Here is a 14232-nt window from a genome sequence, read left to right on the forward strand (position 1 = left end):
TATCCCCTATCATGGGAAATTAACTTTAACATATCTAATCTGTTCAGGCCTTTTAACATTCAGAATGTTTCTATGAGATCCCCATTATTCTCCTGAACTCGAGGGAATACAGCCCAAGAGCGGCCAGACGTTCCTCTTATGGTAACCCTTTCATTCCTGGAATCATTCTCGTGAATCTTCTCTGAACCCTCTCCAACGTCAGTATATCATTTCTAAAATAATTATCACAAAACTGAACACAATAGTCTGTGTGACCTCAGGAGTGCCATATCGAGCGTCACCATGGCATCCCTGCTCTTTTTATTCTATACCTCTAGAAATTAAAGCCAACATTGCATTTGCCTTCTTCACCACAGACCCATCCTGGAAGTTAACCTTTAGGGTATCCCGCACAAGGACTCCCAAGTCCAATTGCATCTCTGCATTTTGAATTATCTCTCCATCTAAACAATAGTCTGCCCTCTTCTTTCTTCCCCCAAAGTGTAAGACCATACACTTTACAACTTTGTATTTCATTTGCCACTTCTTTGCCCATTCCCCAAACCTGAAGCCCTACCCCCTACTCAAGTCTCTCACCCACATATGAATACGCCTGATCATGCTATTCTTTCATCGATAGCACGTGGCGCAGGCAGCAATCCCGAGATTACTACCCCAGAGGTCCACAGGGGCTGTGTTGGCAAAGTTTCTTTTTATGCTCTATGACAATGCATCGAATGACAGTATTGATGGTCCTGTGGCCAAATTTACGAATGAAGTCGAATATTGAAAGGACTGGATAGAGAGGTCGTGGAGGGCTATAGTATTTGGTTATCACAATGCCATAAATACAAATTAGATATAGAATTGATAGGCCTGCTCCTTGACTTGAGATTCCAAATTGGAGAATGCCGCTTTATTCAAAAAATCCTCATAGCCCACAATGATATACAGTGATTCCAGCAATGGAACCCACCACTGCAGCCCAACAATGCACTATGTACTGACTGCAAATCTACGAATTTGCATGTGAATAGCCTCCCCTCCACCAACTCCACTCTTTCTGCGTCACCAGCAGACTGGGACATCTCACATCTCGCTGCCTCCGCCAGGACATTAAACTGTGAACAACTGTGGTCAGGGACTGATCTCTGGGGTACTCCAAACGCTACCTCCTTCCATTCTGAAAACGACCCACTCATCCAGCCACACACTACCGGCAGTTTATCGATCTCCAGCGAAACAGCCTAATCACCTACTCCTGAGGTTCAATACCCTTGCTGACTCTGAGTTTACCACCGCCAAATGCCGGGAGGGACATAATAATCAGAAAGTCTCCAATCACAGCCGTGTAAATAAAATGTGATCTCAGTAGGTGTGTGGCGCATGCTCAGAATGCGAAGGAGACAGACAGACTGAGCCAAGTCACAGACTGATGAAGGGGAGGAATGATCCATTTTGATACAGAGCGGGAAGCAGAGAGTTTGATGTTCTGCCTGATGCCGGAACTGTGGCCAGTTAGAAGGTGAAATCTTGTTCGTCCAAATTGTTTAGAGTTGTGACAGTGCTTTTTTTTATATCAGAAGGCACCATGGAGACTAAAATTATCTGAGTTGAAATTTTGTCCTTCGCCCACTGATATGCTTTGTAAACTTTTAACAGTGTAGAAAAGTCAAAGGATTTGTGTATAGGAATCACAACCACAACAGCTCGTTATTTCCGCTATATCTGTCAGTTCACCAGCGCTTGAAAGCCGCCGATTCTTGAATGTGGAGGCGGAGATGCGGGAGAAGACAGCGCCTAACTCGCTACAAGGAGAGCCCGAACACGTGCCCATGTCCGTGATCTGATTGGATACATCGCCATGACGTTCAGAACACTGTGATGTCATTCACTCGCTCTCATTTAGGAAGGGATTCAGTCGGGCATCGCAGATACACCAACAGCTTCGCTCTGGGAAGCGGCCGTTCACCTGCTCCGTGTGTGCGAAGAGACTCATTCAGTTAACCCACCTTGTGATGCTCTGGTGAGTTCACAATAAATAGAGGCCACATTTCTGTCCGGAGTGAGCAAAGAGTTTTACTCAATCATCCCAGATGCTGCAACACCAGCAACTTCACATCAGGGAGGAAGTTCAAATCAGCTCTATGTTAAATGTTTCAACATCACGGTGACTGAAGGCAGCTGCGGGTTCATGAGGGACTGATACTGTCATATTCTGCAGTTCTTGCGGTTGATCATCGCACCCAGGACTGAATCCTGGTAACTGAGCATTGGAGGAGTCTGTTCTGCTGATGTTAGCCTTAAACTAGACTGGTGTTTAATATTGTGGAGCTGTGAAAGATAAATCAGTTCTGTATCAGATCCCGTGTCTCAGGTATTCACAATATATACTAGAGAGGCAACTCGGCCGACCTGGTCGCTGCCCATTTTTCTGTTCCATTTCAGTACATCTACCCCTGCCGTTCCCCTCTCGCTTTCCCGGAGATTACAGGTTGTAACTAATCGCCACTCTGTGGGATAGGAGATTTCTCTTGAATTTCATGGAAATATATAAATCCACAACACATTGCAGACGCTGTTGTACCAGCCATGTATCTTACTGTAGAAACTGATTAGAATTACCCTACCGCATAGCCAGCTATTTTCCTAAGCTCCATGTACCTATCTAAGAGTCTCTTAAAAGCCCCTATTGTATCCGAATCTACCACCGTCGCTGTTATGGGATACACGTTGATATTGAGTATATTGTTTCTGGAAACCACTTTCTGCGTTAAAATAGCTGCAGATTTTTCTATACATACAAGAAAAAAAATGAGGTGTGGACATTGAACCGCTGCTTGCAGAAATTTTTAATGGCACCCTCACTACCCATAAGGGCCTGCGCGAAAAAAAATTGACCCGCGTTGAAACACTGATGAAATGCGCAGGCGTCAGCGCAGTGACGTCTCCAAGTTTTACGCATGCGCGCAGTACACAGAAGGCCTTGGAAACATCAGAGCAGGTAAGAGCGGTCCTCTGACTTTTTGTCTTAAACACCGATTTCGGGTAATTCCTGAGAAATCCCAACACCATGACCCGCAATCCTGGGACAGTCCTGCTCTCTTCCATCTCCCTCAGCCCCACGATCCGTACACCGGTCCCGGGGAGCTTCCGGCTGATGAGGGAATGGGAACCGATGGATCTCTCAGACAGAGCTGAGCTCCAGCCATCTAAATGCAAGGATTAGGAACTCGGAGAAAGGGAACAAAATCTTTTACATCCGCAGTTGAGAAAATCACCTTTGTTCTGCCTCCAATCACAAGAGGAAAAACTGCAGATGCTGGAAATCCAAGCAACACACACGCAATGTCGGCGGAATTCAGCATTAGTACTCTTTTCCATAGATGCTGCCTGGCCTGCTGAGTTCCTCCAGCATTTTGTGTTTGTTGCTTTCTCTACCTCCTCTTGTTCTGGACTTTTCTACCGGTGAGAGCATGTTTTGTCCCATTCTCTCTGGGTACATAATGATATCAAACTCTTTTGGCCTGGGCAACAAGTAACTTTCACATCACAAATGTGCCAGACTCCAGTGAGACAGACGACTGCCCTTCCCTTCATATACATTGGCATTGCCATCACTGAGTTCACCACCATCAGTCACCTGGGGGAGGGTGCAGGGGAAATATTTATGTAGAATACAGAAACTGGTGATACCTGTTGCATTGTGGTGATACAAAAGTTGCTGAAGAATTTGTAAGTGGGAAGAAGTGGAGTGATATTTGGAAATCTGACTTTTTAAAGTGTAATTTAGCAAGCAAACCACATATGGACAACGTGCAAAAGCTTTGGTGAGAAAATCCTTCATTACCCGTTACAGGCCTGCTACATAGGTTGTGTGAGAGTGCAGATGAACTGGATCAAACCCAGAGGAGATCAAAGTTCCTATTGACAGTGATTTACCAGCTGTGAAAATGAATACCTCTCTATATAAAATTCACTGTGCACATCTTGTCACAGGGTAAAAAATGCACAGTACAAGATTTATCTGCACACTGGATATTACAAATTATAGGGGATATTGGAGGGAAGGAGGGGAGACCTCCAGTGTCCCTGATGCCCTCACCTACTAGATGTGCATCCAGCTGCAGCTTGTAACCCTGCACTTTAAGGTGTTGGATCTTGAAATGGGTGAATTCCAGATCATCCAACAGTTGGAAGGGGGTGATAGATATGACATGAAGAGAAGTGAATTACACCCAAGGTGCAGGACATAGGAAACTGGTTGAGAGTCAGGAAGGGGAATGAGGTTAAATAGCCATTGAGAGTGCTCTAGTGACCATGCCCTATAACAACGGGTGGAACACTTTAGAAACTGTTGGGGGGGGGAGGAAATTCAAAGGGCTGATAAGTGGATTTGTTAGTTAGGGGAACAGAACAAGTAACGACTAATAACTTAGTGGTAAGGCTTACAAGAGGTAGTGGGGGGTGCTGATATGGTTAAAGTAAGTTGTAGGGGGAATGGGAGCTAAAATGACAGAACAGATAGTGGAGATGGTGAATTGAATTGACTTTATTATGTACATCCTTCATATAGATGTGTAGAAATATTTACGTTATGTTACCATCTAAATATGCAATGTGTAATTTAAATTGATTTATAATAATTAGTTTATATTTAGGACAGTCAAGAAAACATAGAAATCAATTAATCAGTCTGATGGCCTGGTGGAAGATGATGTCCCAGAGCTTGTTGTTCCTTTTGCTGGTTTACCATTTCCTGGATGGTAGCAGCAGCAGGAACAGTTTGTGGTTGTGGTGAATTTGGTCCCCGATATTCTTTGGGCTCTTTTTACACACCTCCATACCCCTGCTATCCAGGCTCCCATCCAAACTTCTTTTAAATGGTGAAACTGTGCTCATATTCACCACTTGTGCTGGCATCTCATTCCACACTCTCACGATCATTTCAGTAAACAGCTTTTCCAAATGTTTCCATTAAATTTTCACCCTCCCCACTGACCCATGACCTCTGGTTGTCATCCCACCCACCCTCAGTGGAAAAAGCTGCTTGCATTTACCCTATCTATACTCTCTTGATATTCTATACTTCTAACAAATCCTCAAAGCAATGTGTAATTTCCTTGTTTACGTTTAGAGTCTTTTCTAGGTGTACAGGATGATGAGGGACATAGATCGTGTGCACAGCCAGAGGTTTGTTTTTCCAGGGCTGAAATGTCTAACACGAGGGAGCAGTTTTAAGGTGCTTGGAAATAGATACCGAGGGGATGTCAGGGGTAAGTTTTTTACACAGAGAGTTGTAGGTGCATGGAATGCACTGCCAGATATTTGTATGAGATTGTTTTAGTTACTGTGGGGCCAGGAACCCATGCAGCTCAGTGGGAACAGAGAATAATACCAATGCAGAGAGTCAAACTGAGCCAGGTCACAGATTGGAGATGGCAGAAATGCCCCATTCTTCCAGAGACAGGAAGAGCATCAGAGAGTTTGATGGTCATTCCAGATACCAGCACTGTGCCCAGTCAGGAGATGATTTCTCTCTCCTATTTGGGTTAAACCTCACTGTAGCAGTGTGATGTCAGATCACACCTGCACAACTCAAGTGATCTCATTTGAAATGTTGTCTTAAACCCATTGATGGATTTTGTAAATCTTTTTACAGGTTAAAAATGGCAAGGAATTTGCCTGCGGGAATCTCGAACACAACACAGCAGTTTTGCTGTCTCTGTCCAGATATTTAAGAAGTGGTGCAAGGGATTCAGCCGATCATCCTTCCTGCTCAGGCTGTGGGGAGGGATTCACTCGATCATCCTTCCTGCTCAGGCTGTGGGGAGGGATTCACTTGATCATCCTTCCTGCTCAGACTGTGGGGAGGGATTCACTCGGTCATCTGAACGACTGGCACACCGATCATTTTAAACAGGTGAGGAACCCATTCATCTGCTCAGACAGTGGGAATGGATACAGATGGTCATTTCATCTGAAGGGACATCACCAAGTTCACACTGGGACAAGGCCATTCACCTATTCTGTGTGTGAGAAGGGATTCAGTCGGTCATCCCACCTGTGGACACACCAGTCAGTTCACACTGGGCAGAGGCTGGTCATCTGAGGAATTTGGGGAAGGATTCACTCGGTCATCTGACCTAATGGTTCACTAGCAAATTCACTCCGGGGAGCGGCCATTCACCTGCTCAGACTGTCGGAAGGGATTCACTTGGTCATCCACCCAAATGGCTCACCAACGAGTTCACACCGGGCAGTGGCGGTTCACCTGCTCAGACTGTGGGAAGGGATTCACTTGGTCATACCAACTGAAGGTGCATCAGAGAGTTCACACTGGAGAGAGACCATTCACCTGCTCAGACTGTGGGGAGGGATTCACTCAGTCATACACCCTAATGGCTCACCAGCGAGTTCACACCGGGGAGCAGCCGTTCACCTGTTCGGACTGTGGGAAGGGATTCACTTGCTCATCTAAACTGAAGCTACATCAGAGAGTTCACACTGGAGAGAGGCCATTCACCTGCTTAGACTGTGGGAAGGGATTCATCACATCATCTGAACTGAAGGTACATCGGAGAGTTCACACTGGGGAACGGCCATTCATCTGCTCAGAATGTGGGAAGGGATTCACTCAGTCATGTCATCTGAAGGCACATCAGCTAGTTCACACCAGAGAGAGGCCATTCACCTGCTCAGAGTGTGGGAAGGGATTCACTGGGTCACCCCAACTACAAGCACACCAGTCAGTTCACACTGGAGAGAGGCCATTCACCTGCTCAGACTGTGGGAAGGGATTCACTGGGTCATCCCAACTACAAGCACACCAGTCAGTTCACACTGGGGAGAGGCCATTCACCTGCTCAGTCTGCGGGAAGGATTCAGTCAGTCATCTAGGTACAGAAGTCAGAAGGTACATCAGTGAGTTCACACTGGGGAGAAGCCATTCACCGTCTGAAGCCTGAATTTTACCTCTGCATAGACGCTACTTGTGTGTTCTTGTGCCTGTGTCACTCGGCCAAAATGCTAGTTGGCGTTGGGGTTCTATGGTACTGTGTTGCATTGACTCGTGCTGAGTTGGGAACGATGGTGACTGCTGACTACATCTTGTTGGAGTTCGAGCTAATCGATGTTGAACAAGAGTTACTTTTATTGAAATTACTGCAGCGCAGGAAAGAGAAGTTTTTACATTACGTTGTGCAGTCCACAATGTCCAAACCGATGTTTGTGAAAATTTCTTTGCACGAAGTTGATGCCATTTTCAAGTGTTTATTCTTTGCCGTTGAAGAGTCATGCAAATGTACATATTATCTGACTACATCACTTAACCTTTCCTCGACTTGGTCCACTTTCCAACTTCGAAGCAACTGGAAATTCATAGGAGGAAACTGGCTGCTGCCAAGTGAACCATTCACAGTTCTTGCGGTCTGTGTCACCACGACGCATAGCTACATTTTTGGGAATGTGCACGTTAGGCCTCATTAGGTAAAAGACTCTCTTGGAGGCGTTACATGGAGTCGGTAGCTTTCGGGCCTTGCTCCGCTCATTTTAAATTTACTTACCACCCCTTTAATATCTTTATCAAAGTGTTTATAACACTTTTATATGTTTGAATTTGAATTTTAATCGACTGAAATGGCTTATAGAGAAGAAAGGCATTAGCTGAAGGCGAGGAAACTGGCAATGGAAATGGGAAGAAAGAAGATGTCTTTGAACAGCCTAAAGAGTTTCAACTTACTTTACAGGCTATCTCGAATCATTTGGATGAAAAACTTGATAAAAGGTTTACTACCTTGGAAGTATGGTTAAAGGAGAGCTAAGGTGGATTGGCAACACTTGAAAAGAAGAATGAAAAACAGCAGTGACAAATTTCAGTGCCTTATAAGCTGGAAAACAGAGAGATCACAAATTGAATTCTTTGGAAAAGAAACGAACTTCGACCACACATACATTGGAGCAGAATAAAGTCAGGTTTACTGATTTGGAGAGTCGAAGCCACAGACTGAATTTGCGAATAATAGACTCAGTGAGGATGTTGAGAGCCGGGATCTTACTCAGTTTTTTTTCTCAATTCTTAATGGAGGTCTTTGGCTTGGAGGTTCCTTCTTCTCTTCCTGCGCTCGACCGCACACATCGGGCACTGAAACCAAAACCGTCGAAAGGGTTAAAACCGCGTCATGTAATTCTACGATGTCACAATGTGAATACTAAGGAGCTCTTCATTCCGCTTGCTCGTCAGAAAGGAGTTACTGAGCATCAGCATCTTAAGTTTCATTTTGTTGAAGATTGTTGTCCTGAGGTTATGCAAGAAAGATCGCGTTTTAAAATGGTGATGTCAGAATTATATCAGAGGATTCTTCATCTGGCTTTCACCTAAGGGTTGTTCTGCCTCATAGATCATTTAAATGGTTTAAATCCATGGATGAAGCAAAACAATTTCTCGAAGATCTAAGCTTGAATGCAGATGTCTAATATTTTGAAGATCAATATTTGTGTTTGGATGTCTATAAAATTTACCATTCCTTTATGTCTGTGTATATCTGGGTTATTAGTTAATAACCAAATTTATTAGTTAATAAATTTGGACAATTTAGAACTTTGCCCTTGGGTTGATTACAGTCGTACTGTGTTCTGATGTACGGATGTTTATTATGTTTCCAAGTTAAAGTTCCTTTCTTTTACATTCATTGTTTTACTTTTTTATTTTTAATTGTTTGCTTTTGAAAATTATTAAGACTCTGATTTGCTGATTTTTTTTTTCTTGAAGTATTATTAAGATTGTATTTTGTGTCATTTTTAAAGACCTTGTCATTTAAAATGGTCTGCAATAGGCTGTTTTCTCTGAAATGTGTTTGACATTCCTCATAATTTTTTGACTATGGATGGTTTGTTTATTTTTTTGTAATTTGGAGATTTTTCCTCGTGGGAGATGGGGGTAGAGAGGTTCTTAGATAGTTCTCTGGCTCTCTATTGGCCAGGTTTTTGGTCTTTGTGGGTGGGGGATAGGGCTATTAGTCTAGTATTTTTCTTTTGGGCTGAATTGAATCTACAAAAATGTCTCTGTTGTCATATCTTCTGGTTCCTCTTTAAACTTTCCCTCTTCTTGATTCATGAGTTTCCTATGCAATATGATTAACAGTTTACATACTACATTGTTTATTTAAGGACAATTGATGTCATTAATTATTTTGGAATTATTAATTTTGTTTCATGGAATAAAAATGGTTTGAATCATCCAATTAAATGCAAGAAGATTTTTAGAGTTTTTCATAGACTGAATGCTCAGATTATGTTTGTGTAGGAGGCTCGTGTGAGGAAGAAGGATAATCAGTACTTCTTTAGGTTTTGGAAAGGCCAACAGTTTCACTCACTGACTAAGGTGAAAGGTGTTTCTTTTTTCTAGACTCCTGAAACTCATTTCTTCACTATGATACAATTTCAGACCCATATTGTAGATCTCTATTAGACACTGGTTAACTTTATAAAGATAAATTAGTTTTGGTTAATATTTATGCACTGAATACTGACTATCCTGAATTCTTTAAGCACGTTTTTGTATTTTTTCTCAATTTAAATGAATATGTGGTAATATTGGGTGGAGATTTTAATTGTTGTCTGAATCCTATGATGAATGGTGGTTCAACTCTATTTTACTTCAGGGCATAAGTTTTGTTAATTTCATTAAAGAACAGATCGCCTTTTTTCTTTTCCACTAACTCAATGGAAGAAATTTTCAGTGGGATATTATGCAATACCTTTAAAACATATATCTGAGGGCAAATTATCTCATACTCTGCTGGTTTGAAAAAACAAATTCTTAATGAAATATGTACATTGGTTAATAATATTAAAGAAATTGATAGAAAATATTCTTTTGCTCCCATTTTAAATCTTTATAAAGAGAGAATTGAACTTCAGATGCAACATCATTTGTTATTAGCATCCCCGATTGAAGATCAGTTACTTAAAACTAAGAGTCGATTTTATAAATATGGTAATAAATCAGGAAAATTATTGGGTGACCAATTAAAAGTGATTTGGCAAAACTTCAGATTAATAGGGTTTGCAAACGGGAAGGTATTTTGATGGTTGACCATGGTGAAGTTAACAAATCTTTTCAAGAATTTTATAACAATTAGAATTTCCTGATGATTGTACCATAATGCATGAATTTTAAAAGAAATTAAGTATTCTGAAATTATCAGTTAATGAACGTTTAGTATTAGTCACACCCATTACTGAAGGGGAAGTAAGCAATTTAGTCAATGAATTCTGGTAAAGCACCTGGTCTGGATGGTATACTGCTGAATTTTTCAAATCTTTTTCTGATTTACTTTCTCCTGGTTAGGTAAAAATTTTAAAGATGCTTCATTTATAGGTAAATTACCACAATCCTTTTATGAAGCATCTATTTCTTTAATTCCTAAAAATGATAAAGATCTCACTGAATGTGCATCATACAGACCTCGATCTTTGTTGAATGTGGAATCTAAAATCCTTTCTAAAATATTAGCAATTAGATTGAAGAAGGTATTGCCAAAAAATTGTCTCTGAGGATCAGACAGGATTTATTAAAAATCATTATTCACATTTTAATGTTTGGAGATTAATGAACATTGTATACACTATTTTATCTAAGACTCCAAAATGTTATCTTGCTCGAAAACGAGAAGGCGTTTTATACACTTGAATGGGATTTTTTTTTACTATATTTGATAAATCTAATTTTAGCCCAAAATTTATATTTTGGATCCAATTGATATATCATATACTTTTGGCGTCTGTTTCACTAATAATCAGAGATCCCCTTTCTTCAGGCTTTTCCAAGGTACTAGACAAGGCTGTCCTTTGAGCCTCTTACTATCAGCCCTTGGCATCCCTATTCGTGATTCACCCAACTTATTTGGTGTTACTCATGGGAATGGGACGCATAAAGTATCGCAATATGCAGTTGAACTGTCACTATATATTTCTCTTTTCTTTTTCAATCTTTTTATTGAGTTTCATATAAATATAAAAAAACAACATAATAATGAATAGGTTATGAATACAATAGACTTAAGATTACATTAATAATAGGATAATAATATCCTATTAAACATCAGCAACAAAAAAGTACATTAATCAATCAAGTCTATATAATTACATATGAAAAGAAACAAAACTAAAAATGTGTGAAAGAAAATATATAAACACTAAACTAAAACTAACATGGGCAATAATAACAGTTTATAAGTATATGATAGTGTCAAAGAACTCCGGAACTCCATACCTGAACAAGAATAAACAAAGAGAAGGTCTGGGAAAGGCCAAATTAATTCACATGAAAATGTCGGATGAATGGTCCCCAAGTTTCTTCAAATTTAATTGACGAGTCAAAAATAGTGCTCCTAATTTTTTCCAAACTCAGATAAGAAATAGTTTGAAAAAGCCACTGAGACGTGGTAGGAGGGTTTACTTCTTTCCAATTTTGTAATATAGACCTTCTGGCCATTAATGTTACAAAAGCAATCATTCGTCTGATTGAAGGAGAAAACTGATTACCATCCTCTTTTGGTATACCAAAGATTGCAGTAATAAAGTTAGGTTGTAAATCAATGTTCCAAATTGAGGAAATGGTAACGAATATGTCCTTCCAATAATTATGTAAAGTAGGACATGACCAAAACATATGGGTCAGTGAAGCCACTTCTGAATGACATCTATCACATTGAGGGTTAATATGAGAATAAAATCGAGCAAGTTTATCTTTAGACATATAAGCTCTATGTACAATTTTAAATTGTATTAAAGCATGTCTAGCACATATAGAAGAAGAATTAACCATTTGTAAAATTGTTTCCCATTTATCTGTTGGTATATTGTATCGAAGTTCTTTTTCCCATTGTTGTTTAATTCTATCTGACATCTCTGGTTGTATCTTCATAATCATGTTGTAAATAAAAGCAACTAATCCCTTCTGACAAGGATTTAAGGTAAAAATCAAATCTGAGAAATCCGTTGAAGTTGAGTTGGGAAAAGATGGTAAAACTTTATGTAAAAAATTTCTGATTTGTAAATATCTGAAGAAATTAGATTTAGGTAATTTAAATTTATTGGAAAGTTGGTCAAAAGACATCAAAGTACCTTCAAAAAAAAGGTCACGAAAACATTTTATACCTTTCCTTTTCCATATGCTAAAGGCTTGATCTGTCAAGGAAGGTTTAAAGAAAAAAATAAATAAAATAGGGCTATCAAGCACTAAGTTTTTCAAAGTAAAGAATTTCCGAAATTGAAACCAAATTCGTAATGTGTGTTTAATAACAGGATTAGATATCTGTTTATTAAATTTAACTAAATCAGCAGGAAGAGAAGAACCAAGAACAGAGAATAAAGAATATCCCTTTACTTCATTGCATTCCAAATTTACCCACTGCGGACACAATAATGAGTCCAAATCCAATTTCCAATACGTTAGATTACGAATATTATTCGCCCAATAATAAAATCTAAAGTTAGGCAAAGCTAAACCACCATCTTTTTTAGATTTTTGTAATTGCCTTTTACTTAACCTAGGGTTTTTGTTTTGCCACACACTATATATTTCTAATCCAGAGAAATCCATTCCTGCAGGAATAACACGACTTGCTCAGTTTAGTAGTTTTTCTGCCTATAAACTGATTCTGAATAAAAGTGTGCTTTATCCATTAAATATGCAATTCACAATGAGTAGACAGTCATCATTTAGATTGGTTGCTGATTATTTATTTGGGTGTTAAAATTACTAAGAATCGCAACAATTTATTTAAAGTTAATGTTTACCCTTAATTGATCATGTTAAACAATTGTTTACTAAATGGTCCCCATTGTCCTTATCCTTGATTGGTTACATTAATGCTATTGAGATGATTATTTTACCAAAATTTCTGTATCTATTTTATGCAATATCAATTTTTATCCCTAAATCTTTCTTTTTGATATTATTGATTCTAAAATTTCTTCATATATACGGCAGAATAGGAATTCCTGCTTAATGAAGAAATATTTACAGCAATCAAAAAAGGAAGGCGGATCCTAGATTTTATTATCGGGCAATTAATATTCGATATTTAACGTTTTGGACACAAGAGATGGATGAAACTTGGTGTCCAGGATGGATGAACCTCGAGCGTGAGTCTGTACAGGAGTTTTCATTGGCTTCTATTTTAGAGGCTTTGCTCCACTTTGCACTTACTAAATTGAATAAACAAATGGTAAATCCAATAATTAAACGTAAAATAGGAATATAGTTTCAATTTTGTAAAGTTTTTGGACAATAAATATATACTCTCAAGTTCTATTATATCTTTTTTTTCTTTCAACCGTTTAAATTGATCAAGCTTTTCTTTTACGGAAAACAAAGGGAAAATTATGTTTTCGTGACTTATTTATGGCTGATTGTTTTATGTCTTTTGAACAGTTTTCTAATAAATATGATTTCCCTAGATCACACTTTTTCTGATATTTACAGATTAGAAACTTTTTGAATGTTATTTTACTTTCTGTTCCGATATCACATCAAATTGAAGTTACGGGGAAAAAAAAGTTCAAATCCATATCAAAAGAGTTTATCATCATTTATTTATGATTTAATTATGAAAATACGCTTAGATACTTCTGATAAAATTAAGAATGGGTCGGAAAGAGAACTTTGGATACATTTACCTGTACAGAAATGCGAGAAAATTCTTCAATTAGAAAATACCTCTTCAGTGTGTGTCAGACATGCCTTCATACAATTTAAGATGGTTCAAAGGGCACATGTGTCCAAGGATAAGTTAGCTCATTTTTACTGCCATTAAATCCTGTCAGCGATCAATGTAATTCCGAGGTAGCTTCATTGAAACGTATGTTCTGCTCTTGTCCTCTTCTAAAAATAATATTGGAAAGATATATTTGATATTATCTCAGTAGTTCTGCGTATTGATTTACAACCACATCCTATTAATGCAATATTTGGACTACCAGTGATAGATTCTAATCAACTATCCTCATCAGCTTGTCGTATAATTGCATTTGTTACATTAATAGCCAGAAGACCCATTTTACTTGAAGGATTCCAATCCCCCAACTACCTTGTAAAGGTTTTCCCAAGCTGTAGCATGTCTAACCTTGGAGAAAAAAAAAATACGAGTGGTACAGTGGATCCTTCGGTTAAATTTGAAGAGACTCGGAGAGCATTTATTCAATAATTTCATATGATGTAAGTTGACCCTTACCGAATCTTGTGTA

The 14232-nt window shown here is 39.1% G+C and overlaps 1 protein-coding gene across 1 annotated transcript; it reads left to right on the forward strand.

The window, feature by feature from the left end:
* The first annotated feature begins 2947 nt into the window (after positions 1–2947).
* On the forward strand, positions 2948–8519 carry LOC132386654 (gastrula zinc finger protein xLCGF3.1-like). The gene is made up of 2 exons (XM_059958979.1): positions 2948–2983; positions 5642–8519. The coding sequence occupies exon 2, from the start codon at positions 6213–6215 to the stop codon at positions 6945–6947; it is 735 nt and encodes a 244-aa protein (XP_059814962.1). The 5' UTR covers positions 2948–2983; positions 5642–6212; the 3' UTR covers positions 6948–8519.
* The last annotated feature ends 5713 nt before the right edge of the window (positions 8520–14232 follow it).

The sequence above is a fragment of the Hypanus sabinus genome, unplaced genomic scaffold (assembly GCF_030144855.1).
Source record: "Hypanus sabinus isolate sHypSab1 unplaced genomic scaffold, sHypSab1.hap1 scaffold_124, whole genome shotgun sequence".
Classification (NCBI taxonomy): Eukaryota; Metazoa; Chordata; class Chondrichthyes; order Myliobatiformes; family Dasyatidae; genus Hypanus; species Hypanus sabinus.